This window comes from Astatotilapia calliptera, chromosome 17 (genome assembly GCF_900246225.1).
Source record: "Astatotilapia calliptera chromosome 17, fAstCal1.2, whole genome shotgun sequence".
Classification (NCBI taxonomy): Eukaryota; Metazoa; Chordata; class Actinopteri; order Cichliformes; family Cichlidae; genus Astatotilapia; species Astatotilapia calliptera.
Window position 1 is genome coordinate 28,005,065 of NC_039318.1, and position 11,346 is coordinate 28,016,410.

At 37.2% G+C, this 11,346-nt stretch overlaps 1 protein-coding gene across 1 annotated transcript in view; it reads right to left on the reverse strand.

The window, feature by feature from the left end:
• exoc4 (exocyst complex component 4) overlaps positions 1–5,561 on the reverse strand; it is a 139,989-nt gene extending 134,428 nt beyond the window's left edge. The window contains exons 1-3 of the mRNA XM_026147677.1: positions 5,418–5,561; positions 4,401–4,590; positions 1,405–1,599 (exon numbers count right to left, since the gene is read on the reverse strand). Coding sequence (XP_026003462.1) covers positions 1,405–1,599; positions 4,401–4,590; positions 5,418–5,497 — 465 coding nt within the window. The 5' untranslated portion in view covers positions 5,498–5,561. The remainder of the gene's footprint in view (positions 1–1,404; positions 1,600–4,400; positions 4,591–5,417) is intronic.
• Between the last annotated feature and the right edge of the window lie 5,785 nt (positions 5,562–11,346).

An 11,346-nucleotide genomic window follows, 5' to 3' on the forward strand; every position in this document is an offset into this window, starting at 1 on the left:
AGCCTTCCGCTGAGAAGTTGTGCAAATCTATATAACTCCACACCAAAAATCCACAAAGTTGAACTTGATGCCCAAATCTATCTCAGGTTTGAGTTTTCAATCACTACTCCATGAACTTTTTGACCAATATTTTTTAACAGTTGAGCACTGATAAACATTATATTCACAGACAAGAGTTAGATGATTGTCAGATGGTTAGAAATAACAGGATAGTTCTTATGTAAGACTTGCTCATTGTCTATTGATCTTAAATATAAGCTGTCTGCCGGCCTATCACCTTGTGCTGAGATTGCTGTTTGACATCTAGGTGTCCAGTATCTAAAAACATAATTTCATTTTAGCTTACACGGTGCATTTATTTCATCATGTCAATAATAAATCATGTAAAATTAATTTAAAGTTTGGTGGAATCATTCAAATAGGTTATTTCAAGGTAATTCATTTTATAAACATTAGTAATGTCCTTGGTCAGAGTCTCGTTTACTTAAAGTGGGCTGTTCATACATAATTCATCCCTGAACTGCATAAATATGTCAACCGAGCCAAAGGTAAGAGTACATCCAACACCATTTTGATATGTAAAAGTAAATAAAATGCCATCATCCTGATCAAGTAGAGCACATTTGACAAGAGAAGAGACAGAGGCAAAGCATCCAACTGACTGTGAACTTTCCACAACCTTTTTGAAACATGCTGTACTGACTGAGCACAGGCTGAATGAAGTTCCACTTCTTTCCACCCCCACAAAGAGGATTTTTCATGGTCCTATGGGTGCACCATCATTCTTCTTTTTTCCTCCTCCTCAGATAACCCCATTCTAGCAAACTAATTATTACCAAAGTCTGGAGGCAGGCGTGCGGGGGTGACAGAGGAAGGCAGAGAGAAAAAGGAAAGAAAGGTAAGAAACAGAGAGATCACAGAGCTTGGTCGTTTAGTCCTCAATGCCATCTTTCAGCTCCCCTGCTGCGCATACTGCAAAACATACATCAAAAGACATGCGTACACGCAAACATACACACCTGCAGCGCCCTAACTGATGTGGGTTGCACCCACTGGACTGTTCAAGGCTAGAAAGAGGTTCTTTTAAGAGATGAGAGGTGCCAGGAAATCAATCTTCAGCAGCAGCACTTCATAAATACTGGTGTTTATGTGTGCATACTGTGCACACCATGGGTCCCTGCTTGATATGTTGATAGAAACAAGACAAAAATCTCTTCCCTTTTCCATTTCTCCGTTTTTCCATCCATAAAAAAAAACAAGCAAGATCAAACATGTTTTAAAAAAAGGACATATTTCCCACCAATCTTTCTGGGTTTTCCATTTTTAAACACTGTATATCTCACACATATTAAGGCACAAGATTACACTTCTACGAATCCCATCTTCAGCCATCACTCTACTCACCAGCATGTCTGTGGCATGAAGGTAGTGCTTGCTTGCCATGTAAGTTTCCAGGCGTTGAGGGACCTGCTTGATGCTTTCGATCTCATCCAGCAACTGAAGAACATGCTTGTGCTCGATGCCTTCTATCCACAGCTTCCTCAACTCGTCTCTTTTACAGTGAAGCAGCATCTTACAAGACAGGAGGTTCTCCTTGACCTGTAGGACAGATTGAGATGTCCAGTGACACAAGCCATATTCTAAAACTCCATATAAGTAGGCATTTGATGACAGTGGGGATGGAAAAACAAAACTTTCTTTTAACAAGAAGAAATCTCTGGCATAAACAGGTTAAGGGAGGGTTGCTTACTGCTTTAACAAGCTGGCGTAAGGAGAAAGAAAGCACAGAGAGACAATGCATTTGTCTGCCATTTACAGTGTTTAAATTAAATACTGCCTTAGACGCTCATCAACAGACATACATTTTTATTAGGTGTAGGCGTCTTTGAAGAAGAAAAATGAGCGAGACACTTCCTTAACACAGTCATTATTTCTCTGTAGTTATTTTTTAATTTGTTACATAAGTGAGCTGAATGTATTTACAATTAAGTTAAACACCTTTTACACCAACACAATTGTTTTCAACTGTGGCTAATCAACTCAGTGGATTTTAGGTTGAAATTAGGCAGTTAGGCATAGGGCTGCCACAAACGATTATTTTGATAGTCGACTAGTCACCGATTATTTTTGCGATTAGTCGACTAATCAGATCATCATCCATTGGACATAAAACGTACAGCTTATTGCACCAGCAGCATCTGCTCTTATATAACTATCATTACCTTACAGCTTTAAGTGTTTAAGGTCTGTGCTAACTAAAAATAAAGAAAGACAAGATGATAGTTTATTAAATTTGAATGAAATTTGCAATTGTTTCAGTGAAGTTTAATAAACTCCTTGCTATCTAAAATATAACAGGACACCGGAGTATATTCTCGAGCATCTCACACTTCTGATAATCAGCTGTCTGCTTGACTTTATTCAGCTGTGTAAAAACTATAACTTTAATCTCAGCCAAACCGATTTACTCAGGAACAAATAAAATACAAAAAAAGCCAAACAATAACATTTTTAAGTTATCTAAGTGACTTATATATCATGTTTAACCTGAGTAGCGAAAGACGGCGGTGGGTTTGAAAACGATTTGCCGGGAGTCCGGTGTTCTCACGGCTCTAGTTAGCCTAGCCCCCGGCTAGCTATCGAGCTAGTGGGTAACAGACGTCTCCGAAAACGTCGGAGCGCTTTTGAAAATATGCGGTGTCCTGATAAACTGAGCAGATATTTGAGGTTTACACAGCTACATTCTCGCCTGAAAATATGTTAAATGTTTATTTTGTGACCCATAAAGAATAACAAGAGTAATAGTAAAACTAAGTAGCTGCCGCCATTGTTGGAAACTGAGCTGGGCTGCGCTATGAATTCTGGGACAGAGCTATTTCTTCTTCGGGGTTTAACGGCAGCTGACATCCTTGTACATGCAGTGCTGCCATCTTCTGTTTCAGTCCGTTATTACGCTCTTAAATCCTGCTACTTATTCCTGCGTCTTTTGTGATCTTACAAAGCTTCAAACGACGCGTCGACTATTAAATCAGTCGTCGACGATTTTGATAGTCGACATAATCGTGACTAGTCGACTAATCGTGGCAGCCCTAGTTAGGCAGCTAACCTGGGACCATACAGCAATTAGAATACAAGGAAAATTTCATTAAATACACTTTTAATGGCAAAGCACAGGTATAATAAAGTGCAATAATAAACAAAAATAATTACAATTGAACTCAATTTATTTATTATACAGTCCTCTTGGTGTGCATGTCAATTTTTACAAATCTACAGGTTATTTTTCTCTGCATTATACTCTCGGTGAATCTCCACTAGCTGATCACACTGGCAGCTACTGCCCACAGGAGGTTCGGGGAAACTGAGTTTCTGTGCTGTCGGTACAGTGATTTCCCCAATCACAATACCTACACTAATTCCCTAGAGTGATTCCCCACAATGACTGCTACAGCAATGATAGTGGGGAAAGACATGGACCAGCAATAATACGGACCAGCTCATTAAGCTGTTACAGAGGGTTGCCACACTCATACTTCTAGGACCACACCTTGACTACACTGAAACCTCAGGACTTTTCAAGTGGACAAGGGAATTAATCTAAGCATTACAAAGAAATGTAGCAGAAATGCACTAGTTGTGATTGAAAAGTGGGGCTATCCTGGACATTTTACTGTAACATTTCTGTCGCCTGAATATTGAACTGCTAGCTGTTGAAATGCATCTGTATCATTTGGGAAATTTGTCATCACACTGTACCATCACAGCTAGAGTTTTGAATGGCCAACAATATACGGTTTGACTTATATGGGAACGTGTTGCTTTGGCATGCTCTTGAAAGTGCTTGACATCAATTTTTGATGTTTTAATACAGATGGCGATTTTTTTTCCCCAAACTTAAGCAGAAAAATCATACCACTGAGAAAAAGACAAGTAATGCTCATATTCACATCTTTGGGCATTTTAGAATCATAAATTTACTGAATATGTGTGTCTTTGGACTGTAGGAGCAAACTACAGCACCTGGAGAGAACTTAAGCAGGTACAAGTAGACCATGAAAGTTCAGTAGTTTAAAGACAGGACTATATCCACACATTTTGGTTGCATTAGATTACGCCTGAGAAAAAGCAGCACTGAGGCATTTAACATCATTCTGCTGATTGTAAGAATACTGACTTGAGCTAGATGCTGTTAAGTGGGCAATATTAGTCTTAGAAACTTCAAAAAAGGTTTTAAAAAAAAGATAATACTGACATAAGAAGTAGTTTTGATGAATAAAGAGATAAAGGAAAATGTATGAAAACAATATTTTTTTGTTAATAACAAAACTTGGTGCCACCATTCTGAAGTCTATCTAAAAAAAACACGAGTCTATGTGTGTGTACATCCCTCTCCAATTTACCTGTTTGATCTTGTTGCGGGAGCTGGTGATACGCTCTGTGATGCTCTGGTAGGTCCTGATGGCAGTGGTGAGTTCAGCATAATGCTGAACAATCAGCTCGTCTAAATCCCGATCACACGTCTCGAAAGCCTCCTCCAGACGACTCTTCTCCGTCTCCCTGTCCTGCACATCATCGCTACTGGATAGAGTCCTGCATCAAACAAAAAGGCAAGGAAGAAATATTTTAACCCACAAAGGGAATCTGGGGGAAGCATTGTTGTTTAAGAGAAGACAAAAGCATCCCTGAATTCAAAAATGGAAATTGTATTTGAAATCCACCTTACAGTTGAAAAAAGAAAAATTAATGATATATCAGTAAGAGTATGGATTTTGTTATATGCAATTACGTTTGTGCTTTTCATACATTTTTTTAGGCAAGACTAAAACTATATATAAAGAACACAGTTTCCTGTATTACAAAACGGTGGCGCTATTGGATAAAAATGAATAAATAAAATAGTGTGTTGCATGTGTAACAATGGTGGTTGCAACGACGATTGCGATGTGTGCCTCGTTTATCATGTTTATGTTTTTTCCTTCGTTATGACCTGCAGAGAAAGTGTTGTGAAGTCAATTCACAACAATTAGCAACTTATGGTAAGAGACATATAGAAAATCCAGCCTACCAATAAACAGCACCTTGCTTTGCCACGATTTTTTCTCAATTTCTCGTCAATATTTATTAAGAAAACAGTCGCTTTCCAAATAATGGTGAATAAACTTTAGTCGTAAGTAATCTTGGCTTGAGCAAAAAACAAAATAACTGCTATTAAGATTTGCCCATATACTAACTCAAATAAAATAGGTGAGGTTTAACTCTCTCCATTTATTTAGCAAAACAGGAAGGATGTAGCTAGCTAAAATGTAGCCTTAGCATTAAAGGTAGCTGTCAAGCCATATCTGAGAACAAATGCAAGCACAGTTCAAGTGTCTCTGACGTCTTACCCGCACATATAAAAAACACTTAACATGTCTTACCTAATGACAGAGATGAGAAGACCAGAAGGGTCTTTGTTTTTGCTAACTGCACTCCTGTATCTCCCTGTATCAGCTGCCATTTTTCCAGCTGCGGCACTCAAACAGGAAGACAGAACCGCGAGGCTACACCGAGCGATTCTGGGAGTTGTAGTTTGAACCTAAAAAGTGTTTCTCAGTTCCTCGGTCTTCTCTTATCGCACGCCTTATCGCCGAAACCTTTTTTATTCGGAACTATATTAATACCTGTTATAACAATAAGCCCTGATTATTTTTGAGTAAAGATGTGAGTTTACTTCAATACTCCAACTAAAGACCAGCTATTCAATAATCACCTTTGTAATAATCCTTTCTCAAATCTAATCTTCATCAAATCTCGAGACACTGTTTATGTTACTGTGTGGTGTGGTGATGATGAGGAATATATGATAGTAGGCTTAATTTTTTTTATCCTCATTTTTTAGCACACAAAAAGAAAACAATCTCACTGCAACATTTTCAGCTCAGTTCTCCTGAGACCTATAAAGAAAGGTTGGGAAAGGAAATAATGTGCGAGAGAGCGAGTGTCAGTGAGTTAATAGCTGACCCCTTTTAGAACATACAGTAGTGGATTTTGCAGGGCTCTCCTGCCCTGTATCTTTGACAATCTCTGCTGTACCAAAGAGACCGGGAAAGTGTATTGATCCTGAAGCAAAAGGAGGTCGATCCCCAGAAGCTTGGACCCTGATTGATGTGCTGGTGGACTGAAAAGATAACATTGTGTGTGATCTTTGTGTTTCTTCACAAAAGAAAAATGCAATTGCTGTGTCATGCAGGAAGCATTGTTTTTCTTTTGAAGGTGACTAGCTTCCCAGGTCCAAGTTAAAAATTCTGAAATTTCCAATCTTCTTCCCCTACCCCATCAGCCCTATCAAGTAATCTACTGGGTTTTATTTAGCCAGTATTGCAGAAGCAAGGCTGTTTTCTTTCAATAAAAGCTAAGTAGTTGCTCTGGTTTCCTGACCAAATAAAAGTGCAACAAGGTCATTCTAAATGCTGCATTAATGCAATAATGTGTAATAAATATGACTTGGATAGCACTTAAAAAAAAAATGATACCACAGCATTTCCAAAACAAATTTTGGATTTTTAACACACAATGCATGTATGTGGTTCTTAAAGCAACACCAAATGATGCAAGCTAGTAGAGCAGGGCGATATGGCCAAAAATATTTATCACGATATATATTTGAAAATTTGCGATAACGATATAACCGACGATATAATTGATGCGAGACAAAATACAACTCCACAACATTACTAGCGCAAAAAGACAACCTTCCATTTATTTTCACTTAAAATAAGAAGCTGGTTTTTATGTACATTAAAGCTTCATAAAAATGTAACAGTGCAAATGCAAATTCCTTGCTGAAAGTTTAACCAGAAGGCATTTCCAGTAGAAATGGGCTGACATATCCTGAGCATAACCATATATAATATCCACTGAAGTTAAAAAGAGGTGCTTTGCAACATTAAACTGCAGTATGCAGTAGTATTTTTCGGACCATAAGGTGCACGGGATTAAAACGCACATTAAGCGAAACAAAGCAGTCAGATAAATCAAATTTTATTAAACTCATTCTTCTTGCTTCCTCCACTTCTGTACCATTGATTCATTAATGTTGAATTCTCTGGCAGCTGCTCTATTCCCACGTTGTTGCAGTATATTAATGACTAACCTCGTATTGTGGATGGATTATCTCAGTTGTTCTCCTGACTGAAGTTTGGTCCGTTTACAGCACCCTGCCATGCGATTGCATTTGTCTCTAACTATCAGGAACTTTAACGTTAACTTTTATAAGTGGAAAAGTGTTAGTGTTCGTCCTCCAGCTTCACTGTTTATGTTATGCTAACATAGCTGTGTCGCTAGCGATTACGTAGCACATCATTATATACCAGCTAGCCCAACTTCAGTAACCCTACAAACGTCACTGCTGTTTAGTTTCCTGTCTTCATTTATGTTGGAAGTGATAGCAGAGCTGTACGTTTGAATTTTTTCAGAAATCTCTCAGTCAGAACATGCTATATACATTATTGCTAAGGATTGTCTTATTGCATTGGAGTCACACTGGGTTAAATATGTACACTTGGGTTTTAAGGGGTATTTATTATTTTCTTCTTTTTTGGGTTGTATGGAAGCCCCAAACGCAATTTCATTGTTCTTGACAATGACAATAAATAAATACTACTACTACTACTATCATGCTTAGGTAACTAGCGAAACTAGCGAGCTAACTTCCGCTTGCTTCCTGCTAACTTCTAACTCTGTTAAATGTAATAAATTTTGTTTTAATGGATGCCTGGAAGTTAAACTTCATAGTTACACCTGGTAGGGCAGCAATGCTGATCGTTTTATTAAAGATGAAAGAATTTAGACAGTTTTTAACGCTCAGTGATGCTGCAGTGTTCGTTTGAACTGAAGCATACGGAGTTTAGGACCCAGATGACGGCCGCTTGCATGTTCTGCAAAAAAATGTGCTTTGTCGTGTATCTGACGGACAAACACCAAACCAGTTCCACATCACTGAAGTTGCACCATTTTTACAAACCAATTCTGGTTCATCTGTTTCACTCAACAATCGGCCATGTGCGTATGAAAACAAAGGCACTGCGCATGCGCGTTTTACTCATATTCTTTCGCATACTTCCTTTTCCTATCGTTGCCTAACATTATACCGGTATTACCGTGAACGGTATAATATGGCCCAGCCCTACAAGCTAGACAAGCTATTTAGCAGAAACATACTGTTTTTGTGAGTAAATAATAATGTCCTTGGCTCAGTATCTATTTAAATTGCATTTTCGGATTCTAATTACCAGATGAGTCACTGATAATGAATGATAATAGCTGTACTAATTATCCTGAGAAAAATTCAACGCAAAGATTAGAAGGCTGGTTGAACAGAGTAAGCTTATTTTCACATCTCAATTACACAACTTGGAATTTTCTAACAAAATGTCATCTCTGGGTGATTAAGAAGAAGATGTTTCTTTAGCTACCTGTTTCCATGGGAATGCGGAGGTGTAGGAGGGTGGGAGAGTAAAACACTGAATCTATATTTCACCTCATGATTAATTTCAAGATTTCTCACCTTCAAACAAAACACGAGCTTCGCATCATCGAATCATCTGGTCTTTTCTGAGCAGACCACTCACCTCTGCAGAAATTAAACAAAGAGAAATTGAATAAAGATGGAACCCCAACTCCACTCAAACATCATAAGGTCAAGGTAAAGTATTAATACTGTGGGGGGAAAGGCAGCAATAATATAAAGGTTAGAAGAATAAAGAAACACGAACTTTTCTATTTGTGTTCACCTTTATATGTTGCTGGGATTGCCCTTGTGTTTTGGAGCTCATCTTGTAAGGGGAAGATTTGCTCTTTGATGCAGCATGTTTTTCAGTCAATAACAGCAACATTGCCCATTATCTTGGTGCACCGCTGCGAATTTTAAAGCAACAAATGTTAACTAGCTCACATAATTGCATAAACCAATGCAATGGTGCAAAAAACAAGGTGGGTAATTATGGAGATTCTGTTTACATCTAGCTGGTATTAACATGAAACAACTAAAAGGACGATAGACATTGCATTTTCATTCTGCTGCATATGGTGAATGACTGAGCTATCAACAATAAATTAACCAGATAAGCAAGGATCATTATTGCTCTGCATTAAAGTCAATTGAAATGGTACTAGTCCTTGCTACAATAATGCTGTGGCAGAAAATAAAAATGTTGTATTCAGCTAAATTTGTTAAGCACTTCTTTCCACATAACCTGAGGCACTCCACAGCACGCCTTAAGGGTGCTGCTATACATTGTAAGTCTTTATTGCATTATGTGTTTGTAGTAGGCTTGTTGTAGTGGTGAGAAATGCCTCCATGGGCAAGGACAAGACTAAATACATTCTAATACTGAGTCAAATCAAAGATGATGGAAAAGGTAGGTGTTATTTTGCTATGTGATATATTTTAAACCCATAGGAGCTACCAAAGTAGGTACAACAAGTCAAATCCACTGGGTTGATTTATGCCAAATGCCTCACAGCTCCAGATATCAATCATATACATATATATATATATATATATATATATATATATATATATATATATATATATATATATATATATATATATATATATATATATTTATATATATATATATATATATATATATAAATGGTAGGAAGATTTTTTTGAATGAATTCTAGCAAAGGGTGTGATCTTTGTAATACTGTCTGTCATCATGGTAAACTGTTTTATATTAAGAAATAATGTATTTGATCAAGGTTTATTTTGTGTAAAAGGGCTGAATGAACCCTCTGTGTATATCAAATTTCACACTAACATCAGAGTATACACAGCCACGGTTGAATTCCCAAACAGATTTTCATTGATTTATGTTTGTACATCTGCGGCATATGCATTCCAGAAGACACAAAAACACCAAAATCGTCAGGAAACAGATTTATAAAGACTGTATTGTGTTATTGTGTGTATATAATATATCAGGTTTATAGGATTCCTATGAGCTGTCATTCCTCATAATAGCCTCTCTTCTGGAGGCATATCAGATTTCCAGCTATAATGTAATGTTCTCCAAGGCTGTATGAGTTGTTGAAATGGATATGGTAGGTATGTATTTGTCAAAAAGGAACTATACAACATGTGAATGAATAATAATTTTAAAAAATGAATTAACCCTAGCTGTTGATTTCGTTATGCAGTAAATGCTCATGTAGAACCCAAAATTTGACATTTCAGCGTTTCCAGCATTTTTAATTCGAGCTGATTAAAACACACACACACACACACACACACACACACACACACACACACACACACACACACACACACACACACACACACACACACACCTTTTGTTTGTTTCTAAAGTCTGAAATGACCCCCAGAATACATTTTTTTAATACCTAATTTGAAATGATTCAGTCTTTTTCTTTTTAATCTTTATTTGATAGGACAGTGGAGGGAAAACAGGAAAACTGTGAGAAAACCTATGGAAACACATCCTTCGGATGGATTCCAAAATTAGCCATAGCATATGCTCAACCTAGCGAGATGAACCGGTGCCCCCGTTGGACTCTTTTTTCAACTGTGGGATGACAGTCTTCAAGAGAAAATGTTGACTGCTTTTATTACATTAATGGGAACTAATTAGCCTACTTTGAGGTTTTCCCTGTCTATTCAGGGATGTTCAGAAAACAAATAGTCGTAAGGAAAATGAAAAATTAACTACATTTATAAAAAATACTACGATTGTTTACAAGATGTCCAAAACAAATCAAGGAAAGACAAGATATTTATGAGATTATGTTAAAGAAACACATGTTAGGTTAATTTGTAATTCTAGGCCTTGAGTGAGAGGTAAATAAAGTACTTAAAGTGTATAGAATTAAAGGCTGTATGAATGTATGTTTAAATGGGGCTTGTAGAAGAGGTGGGCGGATCAATCCAACTATCGAAAGTATCAATACCAACCCTGGCACTTGTATTGGATCGATACCACTGCAATAGGATTATGCTTGTTTCTATCCTCTAAGTTCAATATGTAGCCAGTTGTACTGTGTTAAATACATGTGTTTTTTAGGAAATGAAAAAAACAACAACCACCCCTTAAAATATGCACAATGAAAAACATCTGTATATTATGTGTTGACTGTCACATCTATTTTATTTATAGCCTACATCATATTTAAACAACAGAAACTGACCCAAAGGGCTTAGAGACAGGCACATTTACACTCAGGGCTCCAAACCCCCCCCCCATGTTTCAAAAAACATTACAAGTTGAAAGGTATGTTTTGTTGTATTAACTAACGGTTGTGGAACGTAATCATGCACAGTAAATCACAATAATTCAGTAGTTCAAA